This window comes from Denticeps clupeoides, chromosome 19 (genome assembly GCF_900700375.1).
Source record: "Denticeps clupeoides chromosome 19, fDenClu1.1, whole genome shotgun sequence".
Taxonomy (NCBI): Eukaryota; Metazoa; Chordata; class Actinopteri; order Clupeiformes; family Denticipitidae; genus Denticeps; species Denticeps clupeoides.
In genome coordinates, this window is record NC_041725.1 from 17,256,493 (window position 1) to 17,272,883 (window position 16,391).

Here is a 16,391-nt window from a genome sequence, read left to right on the forward strand (position 1 = left end):
TCCGCGCTCTGTTCTGCCCGCATTCCGTAGAAACTCCACGCCGTCAATGAATTTCAATTTATGGCCGGCGGCGCGGGGGGCGGGACAAAAGGCCCGTTGTCCGGTACGCTGTTCAAAAGGCCACTGTGATCATTAATGGCTGACTGCAGGGTATTCTGGGATATCCTACAGCCTTAACAGTGGCAGCGCGAGGTGACGGAGCTCAAAGGATCCATTTGTGAGGATCCGGGGGCGCCGCCGCCGCGCCACTCGCATTCCCGGCCAGATGGAAGACGGAAGGTAATGATGCAGAACCGACATGGGGGAAGATAAAAAGAAAATGAGGTGAAATGACCGGAAAGAAGGGAGAAAATACACAAGAGAAAATTGTGAGACACAGAGAGAGAGGGGACCTCAGAAGATGTGGGGACCAGAAACACAAAAAAAAAGCTAAATTACAGCGAGAAAAAAAAAGTGAACAAAAGTACGGATCAAGAACGAATTAAACGTCTTCGTTCCTCGACTTGTAACTTGGCTTGCTGACCCTACAGTAATTATTTTATCTTAACTTATTTAACCAGTACCTCCTACTGTTCTGACCGGTAAAGTATTAATTAACATTTACATTTACAGCATTTACCAGACGCCCTTATCCAGAGCAACTTACTATCAGTAGTGACAGGGACAGTCCCCCCCCCTGGAGAAATTTAGGGTTAAGTGTCTTGCTCAGGGACACAATGGTAGTAATTGGGATTTGAACCTGGGTCTTCTGGTTCATAGGCGAGTGTGTTACCCGCTAGGCTACCACCACCACTTTAGTCGACTTTTTTTTTTTTATTCCAAAAACTACACAAATTGTAATAAAATGTCGGTGCAATAATTTCAACTCCTGCAAAATCTTAGCAAGGTGGTAGTACAGGGTGGTGGTAGCCTAGCGGGTAACACACTCACCTATGAACCAGAAGACCCAGGTTCAAACCCCACTTACTACCATTGTGTCCCTGAGCAAGACACTTAACCCTGAGTGTCTCCAGGGGGGACTGTCCCTGTCACTACTGGGTGGTAGTAGCCTAGCGGGTAACACACTCGCCTATGAACCAGAAGACCCAGGTTCAAACCCCACTTACTACCATCGTGTCCCTGAGCAAGACACTTAACCCTGAGTGTCTTCAGGGGGGGGCTGTCCCTGTAACTACTGACTGTAAGTCGCTCTGGATAAGGGCGTCTGATAAATGCTAATGTAAATGGTATATATTTTATCCAATATATTGGGTTGATAACAGATAGAATAGTACTGTAAGTTCCACTGGGCAAGAGTTAAAAGTTGACAGGTAATCTAATAATTACAAGATCGTCTGGTCTTGGCTGAACGTCCACAACTGTGAGACGACGGTGGTTCCACAGGTGTGTCGGGGCGTGTCTACCTGCAGCCTGCAATTGGCCGTCCACGCGGCAGGCGGCACATCACTGTAAACGGGTCATTAGGAGTCCGAGACGTTAACCCCGTTGACGCCGTTCAGCCTCACGTCCAACATCCGGCCACCTAAAACCATCGGAAGAAGCCGCGTGGGAACTCACCCCGTCGGAACTCGCTGCCCGAGGCTCCCACCCCTACCCGGACTCGCCCCGGAGCTCGGCCCTGGTGAGACGGCCCCGTCTCGGCGCTGAGGGCTCTGCCCCGGCGGCACCGGGAGAACCGGTCGAGCCGCGAGGCCGATCGCACAAGCCCCCCAACCCCCACCGGAGGTGTGTGACAGGTGGGAGGGGCCTACAGGACGGCCTTTGTTTCGCTCCTCACTGTATTTAAGGCTTTCGGCTGAGCGTGCACCGCGTGTAATTTGAGTCACGACTTGACTTCATTCAATAGGAGGCAATTTAGAAGCTTAAAAAGATGGACGCAGGGCTCAGACAGAGACGTGCTTATTACACTCGACGGAGCGTCGAGACGAAGACGGGACCAACCCAAAACATGCCTGCAACAGACGACACCACACCAACATCGTGCGTTTTCACAGCAGCGTGCAGCAACACGTCAACTCAAGAGACAATTAACATCTATCTGATCACACTAAAACAAAGCAAACAGTGTAATCTGAAGTGAGCACAACGTGAAACGCCCCGCCCAGAGAGTGTACGGTGACAATGCCGCCACCGGGCTCCTTCCACTGCCCCCGTCACCGCATAATACAAATTCAGATGATCGTTATTATAGCGTTCGCCGACGCGCTCGTCCCTCCGGGCTCTGCGCCTCGATCTCCACGATCCCGCAGCACCGGTACCACCATCTCTCCAGGTACGAGGAGAGCAGTCATCTAGACTCTTCTCTGTCTTGGAATGAACTTCCACAAGATGTTCAAACGGCCGAGTCACTAAAGATCTTCAAACGCAAGATAAAAACCTTCCTTTTTAGCAAATACTTCGATTTAAAAAGGCATCTTACGTATATTAATGGTATTTATGGATCAGTATTTATAGATCAGGCATCTAGGGAACCAAACGAGGGGTTTCAAGAATGGACGTTTTAAAGCACCTACATTTACAGCATCAGATGCCCTTATTTGGTGTGCCTAACAATCAGTAGTTACAGGGACAGTCCCCCCCTGGAGACACTCAGGCTTAAGCGTCTGGCTCAGGGACACAATGGTAGCGAGTGGGGTTCGAACCTGGGACTTTTGGTTCATAGACGAGTGTGTTGCTCACTAGGCTACTACCACAAATTACGTCCACAAGTCGCTCTGGGATAAGAGTGTCTGAAAATGCTGCAAATGTAGAACCATGAGGACATAAGTGACATTTTGGGTGAAATCGAGGTGTACAGATCAAATGGAAGCTCTAGATCCTTCTACCGACGATGGATGGGAGTTATTAAACAAAAAAACAAACATACGTAACACTGATCACACAAAAAAAAGGCACTTTAGACTAATATTGGTCACCATGTATACGGTCATCCATCCACACCATACAAAATACGTTTTTTTTTTTGGTTCTCCCATAAAATTTGGCAAAATGTCATCCCTCGGTACGTTTTTGTGTTTGTTTTGCTTATGCAAGTAATATGGAGATGCAGGATTATCTTCTGTAAAGAGACCGAGGGAAAAAACGAGACGCGGTCATGTGGGAGCTTCCAGCGAGGACTTCTCCAACATCTACTGATGATCGGGATCATCATGCGTTGGAAAAAGGCACCGGACGCCAGCTGCTGTACGCTTATGCATTATTTATATCCAGTGCCACAAATACCCTTTCTTTCCATCGCTAAACATGCACAGATAGGAAAGCGTTGCATTATGCGGTGAAAACAGCCCTCTGTACGACAGGCATGTGATCATCGTGGCGGTTCGCAATGCTGGAGGGACAGAGAAGATTTACGGTCTGTTGTGTTCAACTAATGAGAAATAATGAGTACAATTTAATACTCTTTTGCGATTCAAATAGCAAATATGAAAATTTGGCTCAGTGGCACGATTCGATTTATGAAAGAGCGAGCTGACTCGAGACTTCCTCTTTCATCTGGCAGGACGCGTCTTCCCATGTAAAACCCAACCAACGTGCAGAGTCAGAGCTGGGCCGCTACGCCACTGCCGCCAGAACGGCCAGAAAGAGGGCACTGTTCCCTGACCCCCCCCCCTAACTTCACGCTGAGCATCACTCACTGCCCCGCCCAGGGTTCACCCAGCCTGGCGTGAGCTGGAAAGGCTCGTCGAGAGCGAGCAGGAAGAGTAGAAACGGAAACGGCCGTCTGAGAATGTGGCAACGCATTAATAATATCAGAAAGCCCTGACCTTTTTCCGGACGCATCCTCCTCCGAGCGCTCGTGGGACGTCCCGCCGTGTTCCGGGACGTTCTGGAAAGTAGGTAAAACACACATGCGGTCCAATTTTAATGCCTACGTCTCAGTGCTCCCGTCCTCGCCGTCACTGCCTGCCAGTTTGTCTCGGTGTCTCGCTGCAACTGAGGGTGTGTCTTTATATGTGTATACTGATTAATGTTTGACTTGGCTTCTTTTACGCACCCATTACTCACATGATATGGCCTACCTGTCTAAACATGGCTTAAACTGCACCTCGAAAGTTCATGTGAATATACAGGGTGGCCATTTATATTGATGCACCTTAATAAAATGGGAACGGTTGGTGATATTTACGTCCTGTTTGTGGCACATTAGTATATGTGAGGGGGCAAACTTTTCAAGATGGGTGGTGAGCATAGTGGCCATTTTGAAGTCGGTCATCTTGGATCTAACTTTACTTTTTTCAATAGGAAGAGGGTCATGTGACATCAGATTTATTGGTATTTTCACAAGAAAAACAATGGTGTGCTTGGTTTTAAAGTTCATGAGTTATTTACAAGTTTCTGACCACTTATAAAATGTGTTCAATGTCACCAACCATTCCCATTTTATTAAGGTGTATCCATATAAATGGCCCACCCTGTATGTGTGTGTGTGTGTGTGTGTGTGTGTGTGTGTATCTCTATCTATCCCTGGCTGTGCTGCTGCTTAGATACAAAACGAGCTCTGACCTGTCCGTAGAAATCGGCAGAAGGAGACGAGCGCGATCGCTCATGGACGTAGGACTGTCTGCTTCGGTCCGGCCCACCTGGGTCGAGGATGTTGTCAGCGGACTGACACCTCCCTGAGGACCTGGACTCTGGTGCTTTCCTCTGGACGTTCCACTGGGCCTCATACTCGGCAAAGGTTCCCAGTCTCTGCTGCTCCAGGAGGGCATCTTTGGTTATGGAGTTGGGGGCCTGCTGGCCTGCTCCAGGGTCGCATTCGTAGGCCTTATCCTCTCGGAGGGCTTCCTCAGATGGCCCGGATTGGGGAATCGCCAAAGGTTGGCTCACCCTATGCTCCACAGACACATTCTTCTTGACGTGCTTTGGAACGGGCTTGGGAAAGGCAGGTTTCCCCGTTGCTTCAAAGAACTTCCGACGGTCCACCAAGGAGGAAGCGCTGTCGGGAGGAGGAGGCCGACCATTCACCCCGACTTCATGGATCATGTCCGGCTCGGAGAAGGACCGCACCTTCTTCTCAGCTGGGATGCGCTTTCGGCTGCCAATGCGTGACATTGGCTTGTCCTGAGGAGCCTCGGACACACTGGACAGGGGAAGGCTGTCCTTTCGAGACGCGAAAGGGGGCGGGTACCCCACTGGGAATTCAGGGTACTCGGGCAACAAAGGCTCCAAGTCTCTCCTCTTGAAGGACGTGGCTTTCAGGACTCGAGCCTGCGCCTCCTTCAGGTGGTCCTTGTAGGTGGTGGTGAAGGAGCCTTCGGAGGGGGAGGCGAGGTTCCCTGGGGCCTCCTCCTCCCCCTCGGCCGTGTCACTCAGGGCCGCGGCGCTCCGGCTCTTCTGCAGCTGGGCCCGTTTCATCTGGATCTCGCTCCGCAGGGTTGTGGCAAACCGATCGTTGCGCCTCACCTGCTTGCCGCTCAGCTGGTCCAGGGTCTCCTGGGCCAGGCCCGCGGCTCCGGACGGGTTATCCTGCTCCACGTCCTGGCTCAGCTGTGAGAGGGAATGCAGCATGGGGGTTTTCTGGGGACATATCTGTCCCTCTCCCTGGGACGGCTCCTTAGGAGGTAAGGACCCAACGCTCCTCCTCTGTTCGGCCTGCTTACTTGGCGGATAGCTCAGGTAATAACTGTCTACGTGGGATCCACTGTTCCTCCTGTGGCCACCGACCTGCTCGAAGTACAGCGTGGCTGTAGAGGCTTCAAGTGGGGCTGCAGGAAGATACTCGGGACGTAGGACATCTCCGTCCCGGTCGTTTGGGACGTGCGGTGGGACCTGAGCAGCAGAATACCTGGGCTTGGTAAGCCCTTGAGCGTCGAACGAACTCCGGTCTTCGGCGCCACCCTTCCAGTCCTCCACTTTCAGCACCGAGGCCTGGGAAACCGAGGCCTGGGGGGTGACGCGGTAGTACCGGTTATGGTCTCCGCTGTCCGGATTCTGGTCGATGGTGGGGGTGGAGTGGGAAGCGCTGGACGTCCTCCCCAGGTTGTGTCCGTAGAACTGAGTGGGCAGTTCCTGCATGCTGCTGTAGTAGCCGCCGGCGCCGGCTGGCTTGGGCGCGTATCCGCCCCTGGCGGGGCCCGGGAAGGTGCTCTCGTCGCTGTACTGCCGCTGATGGTACGTCTGGTGGGCGCTGGAGGAGGAGTACCTCTTGTCTGGCTGCTGAATATAGACGTCGTTAGAAATGGAAGGACCGACGCCATCGTGCTTCGGCGGAGGATTGGCACCACGTCGCGCCTCGGGGCCTTTCTCGCCGCTTTGGTGTGAACCCGGCCCGTCTGGGTAGGGAATAACCAGCCCCTTCTCGTGGACCTTTATTGCTGCAAAACTGTCGCTGCGCGCTGGGGGCGGAGGAGGAGGAGGGGACGGGGCGGACTTCCTCCTCTTGTCTGGCACGTGCCACACGGGCCCGAAGCTGGTCCTGCTGGAGCTGGAGTGCCTGGAACCGGGCTGCTCCTCGGTCGGCAACTGCAGGTAGGCGGGGCGCTCGTCCTGGCCGTGTCTGCCATTGCTGTGTCTGCCGGCCGAGTCCCACTGGTTGACCTTGCCGAGGACGTTCTCGGTGGAGGCGGCGTTGCTCCTGGACAGCGTGTAGTCCGGGGTGCCCGAGCTGGTGGAGAACGAGCTGTAGGCGGAGTCCCGTTTGTCGTCGTTGGACTTCCCCGGAGAGAGACGCCCTGATGGGTACGGGTGAGAGGCGTGGTCTAAGCTGTCCATGCTGCCCAGGGAGCTGAACTGGTCCGACACTCGACACAGGTTTGTCTGGTCCCAGGCACTTGACAGATCAGTCGAGGAGGAACTAAAGAGCAAACAAGCAAAATAATGTATTTTTTTTCCCCTCTTAAACCATACAAAACTATTAAATCAACAAAGTTGTACAATGCCTGACACAGGGGATTATTATAATAATATCCCTCCAGGCCACAAGTCACCTTGCATCATATCTTGTTTGCCACACTGGCGAGGGTGTGGCCTGCGCTTTGGCCACTTCTGATTGGCCGTCGGTGAACTTGGTTGAGTGCCACGAGTGTGGCCTGCTTACGGACTCGTTCCTCCTGGGGGGAGAAAGAGGAATGCACGTGACGGGGAACTCGGTGAGAGAGCATTGCCTTGTGGGATATCTACCTCGACAGAACGACAAAAAAAAAAAAAAACACAACAGAGCTAATTAACACACCATCAGAACACGATCACAGGCTGTAATTAACTGCTTATTTAGCATTAACAAAGAAACCAGAATATTGTCTAAACATGTTTTATTGCAGGATTAACAGACATGATGAGTGTAACGACTGGGTTAATAACAATCCATAACGATTAGTAACTAATAGTAAAATACATATTCAGAAAACCAGCGGTCATATTTTACTGCTTCCTAAATCATTTTAGATTATTGTGAAGTTTTTGGGATATATATGTTTTTTTACTTTATTCCACAAACCACAAGTTAACAGTCCTCTACACACAGCCTATAAAAACATACCCTTTGAAGCGATTCTTTCTGCAATGCATGTTGGGGGAAAAGATGAAGAAATAAAAACTCAAACTTGGATCGGAAACGGCTTCCTTATGATGCATGCAAACACCAATCACGTGAAGGAACACACTCCGCTTGTTATGTCGTTAACCTTATTGCATTTGTATAACGTTTTTTCTTCCCTGGAGCGATATCATCTGGCTTTTCAAACCCTAGTCTGAGAAGTAAAGAGTCTAGCTGCTGACATTGAGAAAGTAGAAGAAGAAGAAAAAAAAAAAAAAACACACAAAACCATTTATTATGGGCAACAGAAATGGAAAAAAGGAGGTGGCAGAAAACGTAGAAACTGGGGCACAGAGATGGCACAGACTGTAGGAAAAGATGAGTGCTGGAACGTAACAGACGACATCACAGGACAGACCCACGTCTTCAGATCTACATGGATGGCAACAGTAATGGGATGGGCTGGACCGGGTCGGGTTCTTAGGTAGCATACCTCATTGAGCTTCGCAAAATCTTGGTGAGAAAGCTCCTGGCCACATGCACGTCACTCTCTGAAGGCACTTTCTGTGCTACAATATCCACCATTTTCATCTTCCTGGGTTAGAAGGGGGAGGAACAGAGATGCTGAGCGAACAGGGACACACTCGGCATTCCTGAAGTGAAGTGTGTGCACAGGCGGGACAAAGAAAACGACACGCAGACAGGTACACAACTTGAGACACGAGCTAATCTACTGCACAGACGCACACAGAACACGATAGCTGCGCCTTGCGCTGACGGGAGCATTTCGGGGGTGATGCAAGGGCACCACCTTCAGGCCATACACTGCAGAAGAGTTCACCGTGCCAAGCCAGATGCTCCCCAGGGGGATCTCCCACGGAACCAGATCAGCTGGCCAGGAAGAGGGCTGCTTCAGCTACAGTGAACCGTACATGGGGACTGTGGACCATGAGAACGATCACGACCGTTTACAGAATGGGAGAAATATTCCAATTTCTGCGAATTCTGAAATGACCAGAGGTGAGGAGAGCAGCCACAAACCTCTCAAGCGTTACTCTACAAAAGATGGTAATGATAAGACGACTCAAGTACCGAGTAACTGTTGTATTGTAATATCTCATTCATTTTTTAGAAACCCTGTATTCACATTTGTATTGATTAATGGACTAAATCTGAGTGTAAAAATGATCTTATAGATGCTAATTATATGTGTTAGCTTTGATATAAAAACAGCTAAACTATAACGTGAACTCGTTCTGCTACAGAAAATCTATAGCGGTCTACTTCGCTTATGGCGCCATTTAACGAAATGGTAAAAAAAAAAAAAAAAGAAAAAAGTACAAGTCAAGTGTTGCTAAATGTAGCGAAGTAAGAGTCGAGTTTCTAAGTCTCAAATGTACTCAAGTAAAATGTATGACATTGTAATTTTTTTATTTTTTATTTTCCAAAAAGGTAAATGTATCTCGTCACTACTAACCTCTAGAAATGAGACTGTTTGGACGACGATTCGTGGTTGTATTTTATGGTGCGTCTGAATGGTAAAGTTACACCGCCACCTACTGGTCAAGTACATAATTCTGCATTTTCACTTACATTTACATTTACAGCATTTATCAGACGCCCTTATCCAGAGCGACTTACAATCAGTAGTTACAGGGACAGTCTCCCTGGAGCAATTTAGGGTTAAGTGTCTTGCTCAGGGACACAATGGTAGTAAGTGGGATTCGAACCCGGGTCTTCTGGTTCATAGGTGTGTGTCTAACCCACTAGGCTACTACCACTTTTTTTTTTTTTGTACCAAACAAATGCTGTCTTGACAACACAACCACATAAACTGTGACTGATGGGAAGCTGAAGTCAAACCGCATCAATATTTGGTACAAACTCCTGCCATCTTGTCCAGTATGGTCACCCCGGTCCGCTCTTACTGAACTGGGGGAAGGTGCTGATTAGGCTCATTGTTCATGGGGGGTCTTCCCACCACCAGTCAACCTCCCTCACGTCCTTCAATGAACCCAAGCATGCTAAGCCAACAGGACGGCACTTGCAACACTCATTAACATCATTCATTTATTAGCGGAGCCTAATTACAGACCAAGAGCAGAACACTGAAGAAAATGCACTTTCTCTGCCTGAGGAATCAGGTCAAAGGTTATTTAGCAACACAATGATTATTCTGTTAAGGTTTGTGGACTGAAGGCTGGAGAAACTGGTAAAAGGCCAAATGATATGTTAAAAATTACGCTATAACTACACATTAATTATTGTGAATGCCGTGGCCAATCGGTAAATGCTCTGCCTACACATGAAGGGTTGGGTTTTATTCCAATCTCATGGATTGAACACAGTTGAGTGAATAAAAACTGCACTGCAGTAGTGACACTTTAAATGCCCTCCTGTAATCAATCTGGACCCATTTTATTTATTTATTTATTTATTTATTTAAAAAGCAAAAAAAAAAAAAAATTTATCCCCGATTGGTCTTTTATTACGAGCTTATTTAATATACAGAACTGGAAAGTGGAACGCCATTTCAGTCCTTTTCCTGGCTGCTTGTCCAGAGCCCAGCTTTAAGGCGCCTCAGTGGAAGCCACATATGTCGCCCTGCATTCGCATGCAAATCATCCTGTTGTTGTCGGCCGTATTGTCAGGGATACAGCTGGGCCGGCGCAGATATGGCGGCACTGTGCAGTGCATGCTGGGGGCTGGGCCCTCCAGCCTTTCTAACTGCAGGCACTTTCGAAAAAACAAACCAACCGGCACTGAAAAGCGACGGGGGTGGATGATAAATGTAATCCAGAGGGTTCATAGCCTCAGTTTTCCTCTGTTTTATAATAAAATAAAATAAAAATCTGTTTTACGGTGGCTCAGTCCAAAAAAAAAAAAGTTTCATGCAACAGGTGCAACGTCAAACATGACGAAACAGACAGCAGGCACTGCAACCTGATCTGCAGCACCGTGCGACCAGACAAAACAGACGAGCAGACGCAACAGAGACTGAACCGAGCAACTCACCGGGCTGCCGGGGGCGGCAGCGTCACACGCCAGTGCCTCAGGAAGAAGAGGGAGGAGGAAGAGGAGGAGGAGAAAGAAGAAGAAGAAGAACCGGCAACCAGTCCCAGAGCCCCAGGGCTTTCCTCAGGCTGCACCGGAGCCACCAGCGGCGTGATCAGAACTTCTCGAATGCGCCGCGGCCGGGCCAGGCCTGCCCGCGGGTCGAAGCGGGAGCGGGTGGGAAGGCAGAGGACGGGGGACGAGGACGGCTGGCCCCCTTGAAGGAGCCCGGCGCCAGCTGCGCTCCGATTGGCCGAGGCCTCGCATGCTAATGAGGTATTGAGCAGCGCCGGCCCGCCCTCCCCGTCTCCCGTTGTGTGGCGACTCGCCTTTCTTGCATCTCTATGGCAACAGGTTGATTTCTACCGAGGTCTAAGGCGCTCTGGTTTCAAAAGCAGCACGTGGTGCACGAGGCCTCAATAACGATAAATTTATAAACGAAATATATAACAATAATTTTAATATGTATCAGCAGAATAATGTTCCTGTGATCACAGTCTGGAAAACTCTACATTTCCCCCTAAAAACTATTGTTGGTTGTTATGGGTCAGATATCCTACAATCAATCAGTTCTACAACCAATCACTTTTACATACATTTTGCTTATGAACATGATTCCGATTCTGTTGGGAAAAAAATGTGAGTACTGTAAACATGTTTTTCAGGTTTTTTTTGTATTAAAAAAAAAAAAAAAAAAAAAAAAAAGTTTTTGGATTATTATGCAGATAATGACAATTTATAGATAAGCTAGTCGGTTATTTCCAGTTATTTTCCCATTGAAACCCCACAGTGGGTTATTGTTTTGTTCTGCTGAAGAGGTCAATATTCAGTAAAAATCCGTGAAATGTAACGCCAGTAAAAACCCAGCAGACCGAGATGGCACCCTGACCTACAAAGCGCCGTCCCGGCACCCGGACAAGCGGCCTGGTGGCGAGCAGATTACGGAAATTGTTTGTGGAGCCGGTGGACGCCACCTTCCAGACAGGGGGGAGATATACGCTGCATCCGTGTTAATGCAGACGCCGTTCCAGAATCCGTAAATGCGTAACTCTACACACCGAGAGCAGAAAAATGTAGGGCAGCATATGGTCCCCCGGCTGACCGGCCCGCCGTCTGGGGGGGTCTGACAAAGGCCTTTCTTCAGCTGCCTCCACGATCGGGCCAGTCACGGCACGAGCCACCGTAACGACGGCCACATTCCTGCGGAACAGGACCGGGACACTAGGGGGTGGCCATCGATGGGGCTCATCATCGATGCATCGCCACGCAGTGCAGAACTTAATTCGATCACGTCATGATGACGCTGCTTGGTGGTTTAAAAAGCAGTGCCGGCGGTGACCGTGGCGGCCTGATCGGGGTACACACAGAGCGGGAACGGGGGAAAATCTCATTTTAATCAGTCTCTTGAGTGTCCAGAGATCTACAACCAGACTTCTTACCGGGAGTTTTGGAAAAAAACCCACGCCACGGTGAGCGCGGCACATTCAGCTCAACTCGCCGTTTATTTAAGAAGCGTGAAACTCCGGTTCGGTCTGAAAGCAGCTGTAGATTTTTTATTTTTTTTCCCCGGAAGTCCGTGGCGTCAGGTCGGCGTGGACTGAGCGGCGACAGTTTTCCCGCTCATTGCAGCGAATCAAAAAAAGTGTCTGAAAACATCTCGAGAAAATGTATGGGCTGCGTCGATAATCAAATCGTGAGATCCGTGGAGGAGGAAAAACTCCCACCTGACCACCGAGGTGCTCTGCAGACACGGAAGTGACATTTAAAGGCCACAAACGCACAGGGCGTGTCCCAGAAGCATCAACGCGAGACTAATTATGAATCCAACATCAGGTTGGACTGATGTTGGCTGAGGAATCGGTCAGCCACTGTGCACACAACAAAACATTTATTCTCTAAAAATGTCCCGTTACAAAATCCAGAATGAATAGTCGCTCTTTACCCAGGAGCCCTCGCTCTCGGCGGATGACGCAACAGGTGTCATGACGACGGTGAATCGCCACGGGAGCCGGGTGGAAAGTGGGTAATATCCAGCAAAACCCGACCAAACGCTCACAATCAATATCCACAGTCACGCCGCTCAATATGGAGTCTCAATAATGGAAAAGATATTTGGTGAAATATCTGCATTTTTTTGGATACATACTTCCTTAGAGAACAATCTGACCTTATCTGATCAGATCTGTACATCAGAGGTGGGAATCGTGACATCTGGCTCGTCGGCACCAGGGAACCCGGTTCTGACTGCGGCCTGGCAGGACGTGTCCCACCACTAGATGGCAGTGATTAAGAAGCATCAGAGCGAAGGTGGAATAACAACAGAAGTCCTCATGTTTGGTGCAGAAGAGTGACGTTCTCCAGATCTAACAGGTATCTACCAGAAGAACCACAGGCGACACAGAACCAGAAACTGGAAGAACTGGAAGCAGCGGGCCACTTCGCTACTGGGAATTTCGGTCATCCATCAAAAGAGTGTCATGTGACCAGCGCCGGTCGACCAGTCTCGTATTACCATATTCCATACTGACCCCCGGGAATTCCCGTTCGTGATGTAAACAGAGCCTCTTACTCCTCATTACGGATCACTACTGTGAATATTGATCCATGGCGGTGCTTGGCTGCTACTGGGCAAGACGTATCCATGCGTTTATCAGCAGGGCGGAGATATGGACGCTATCGCCATGATAAGAACATTTTATTGTTCTGCTGCTCGCTCCTGCGTCAGCCCCGCTGGTTAGCAGGACGTAACCAGCTCTCCACGGGGTGACGCCACCAGTCCAACCAGGATGTGACGGTGGGACGATGGAATGAGGATTCGATACGTTTACAGGGCATACAGGTTCCTGGGCACGTAGACCGGTAGGGTGAGCATGCTGCTGTTCCCAGACTGTGCCACACCCATCTGCTCTTCATATGAGCTGTGTGTGTGTGTGTGTGTGTGAGCACAGTCACATATGCAAAGCAGAGAGTGGGAGAGGGACTTCAAAAGCCTGGATCCAGACACCAGCAGGTTGAGAACGTCCTCCTTCCCCAGATCTCACGCCCACCAGATTCAAAATCCACCAATGGAAACTAGAACCGGCCGCCCCCGGGGTTCTGGTAGTAGCCTAGCAGGTAACACACTCGCCTATGACCCAGAAGACCCGGGTTCAAATCCCACTTACTACCATCGTGTCCCTGAGCAAGACAATTAACCCTGAGTGTCTCCAGGGGGGGACTGTCCCTGTAACTACTGGTTGTAAGTCGCTCTGGATAAGAGCGTCTGGTAAATGCTGTAAATGTCCAGGCGGGGACACAGGCGCTGGGGGGGTACAGGCGGCCGCGCAGGGGGCCTAGAGGCGACAACAAGGATCATAAGAATGACCTCTGACCCGGATGATATAAGCGAGATGGGGCAGCAGGACAGACCGCTACATTTACGTGGCGGTGTCCTGGCTTTTACGGCCTCATTTGCACCTCCTGCCCGCTGCAGACTGCGGGGGAGGCGGCTTCGCGGCCCCGCCCACCACTGTGGCTCGGTAATGACCCCTTATCTGGCCTCGGTATTCTACTTCCGACGCAGCCCGCCTCTTTGTGGCTTAGTGAAATGGTCGCTTGCCGAGACCATTCGCGCAGATGGTATAATCACGGCGGGGGGACGTGCGCGACTACATCGCCGTCTTCCAGCTCGACATTCCTAGGTAACTTCTAGAAACTGATGCCGGAGGTGGAGTTGGAGCGGGGCTCTTCTGTAAACATTTCACGCGGGCTGCGTCACCTCAGCAGAGCAGCATTCCTGCTTTAGGAGAGGGGAGGTGACTCAAGGGTCATGGGGTCACCGACAGCACGGAAAAAGTGAAGAGTTTATAATTGACATTGGTTTAAATGAGACAACAGACAGCTTACTGTGTAGGGTAGGAATGTAAAAAATGTCACAAATTATATGTGATATATGCTGCCACACAATGAATCAAGGGGACGACGACTATTTTTCATTCATAATGAATGAATCACTTTGTATATGCAAATTATGTGAAGCTACGAGCCCAACCGTTAAATACATTATTATTTTGAAGAGCAACCCCATTATGGGCAGTGGGGGCCTGGTAGGTAAGGAAGCGGACCTGAACCCGGAAGGTTGCCGGTTCAAATCACAAACCGCCATGGTGCCAATAGGGTCCCCTTGATCAAGGTCCCTTACCACTGGTTAAATGCAGAGGACACGTTTTGTTGAGTCACCGTGTGCAGAGCTGCAGTGTTTCACAATGACAAAAACAAACAATCACTTTCCCATCTTTACATTCATCATAGGATGGTAGTAGCCTGGTGGAATTGACACCACAGAAAACTCTTATTCATAGAAAGTGTGTGTGTGTGTGTGTGTGTGTGTGTGTGTGTATATATATCACTGTAAAGTATACAAACACAGAGAAGGAAAGCAGGAAGTGCCTGCCACTGCGACAGATTTGAATGACAACATCTGCAGGGCAGCCATGCAAAGCGCCTCTACCCCCCGCTCGCCATGGCATGAGAGCCCACGGTCCGGAATCTTCCAACCAGACCCATTCCTCAACTTATCATATCTGCATAATTACCTGAATTATAGGAATTATCCTGTCAATTAATTGTAAATTAGCAGAAATGACTTGATTATAAGACTTTCTATATAAGATTGTCAGACTTTGCATGCACAGTACACAATGGTACTCATCTGATCCAGATCCAGCCAATCAGCCAAGAACCGAATACTTGTACTGGAACGGTTCCACTTTTACCACCAGCTTTATTTGTGCTGATGAAAAGGTAGCCGTACGGAGCAAAATAAAGTTAAGGATACAGCACATCCGACTGAAATGAAACGGAGAGGCCAGTGAAGAATCGTGGATTTACACACGAGTCTCTGTTCCAACCCACACTTGTTGGGAAAAGCTTGGGCCTTGTTAAAAAGCTGAGGGGGTAAAATGAATCTGATGGGCGGGTGTGTATGAGTGTGTGTGTGTGTGTGTGTGTGTGTGTGTATTTATATACACACCCACACACCCAACAGATGACTAAGATTCATTACATTTATATTACAATTGATGTAAAGGGTGCATCCCTTTTCTCAGCTCCGGAACAAGCTCACCAAACGGGACCGTCAGGCGGCCACCCACAGACGGTGGGACCTGGCGTCTGCTGCACACCGCTCTCCGCCCGCAGACAGGTGGAGGCGGCTGGCGGGTCGTCGCGGTTTCAAACATCACCGTGGAAACCAGGTGAGCCCTTCCATGAGTGTGTTCGGGCATTCATATCTCGGCCGGGACCCAGCGGCCTCACCAACAAAGTTAAGACATTCCGCACCTTGGTTTAAGAGATCAGGGAATGTCTTTGGTCTGACTAGAGACATAAACAGAACGTCCGGCCCGGTGCACTCGCGGTAGAGAGGAATCCCCCGCTCCCATTCGGCGTAACAGCCAACGCCCCTACAAGACCTAAAAAGAAGCGTGCGAGGGTTCCTACCTTTTGACCACCAGCGTCAGCGTCTTGTGGGACCCCTTGACCAGGCAGATGGCCTCCTGTCGGTAGCCGGTGAGTTGGTGGCGGTTGATGCAGACGAGCTCGTCCCCGGTCTGCAGCCGGACGGCCGCCGCCTTACTGCCGTCCTCCACCTGCAAGGCAGACGGGGTTTAGCACGCAGACACAACACACGCCCCGCCCCGCGCACACATGGGCCTGGCCGGGCCGAACCCGTCTGAGGTGGCGGCGTGCGGGTTACACAGTAACCGCCCTAATCCCAAGAAACGCAAACACCGCCGAGCTCTATCTGCAGCCGGAACACTGATACAGCGCCAGCAAACAAACACGGAACGCTCCGGCAAACGCCGTTCCTGCCGACGTCAGGGCT

The 16,391-nt window shown here is 50.1% G+C and overlaps 1 protein-coding gene across 5 annotated transcripts in view; it reads right to left on the minus strand.

Moving 5' to 3' along the window:
* Positions 1-16,391, minus strand: part of shroom2a (shroom family member 2a) — a 28,957-nt gene that overhangs the window by 3,602 nt on the left and 8,964 nt on the right. The window contains exons 1-6 of one of the 5 annotated variants that reach the window (XM_028961634.1): positions 10,490-10,849; positions 7,968-8,069; positions 7,478-7,495; positions 6,927-7,049; positions 4,504-6,793; positions 3,765-3,826 (exon numbers count right to left, since the gene is read on the minus strand). In XM_028961634.1, coding sequence (XP_028817467.1) covers positions 3,765-3,826; positions 4,504-6,793; positions 6,927-7,049; positions 7,478-7,495; positions 7,968-8,065 — 2,591 coding nt within the window. In that variant the 5' untranslated portion in view covers positions 8,066-8,069; positions 10,490-10,849. Of the gene's footprint in view, positions 1-3,764; positions 3,827-4,503; positions 6,794-6,926; positions 7,050-7,477; positions 7,496-7,967; positions 8,070-10,489; positions 10,850-16,006; positions 16,156-16,391 lie in introns of those variants that run through there. The other 4 variants (XM_028961630.1, XM_028961632.1, XM_028961631.1 and 1 more) reach the window with 4 other exon arrangements.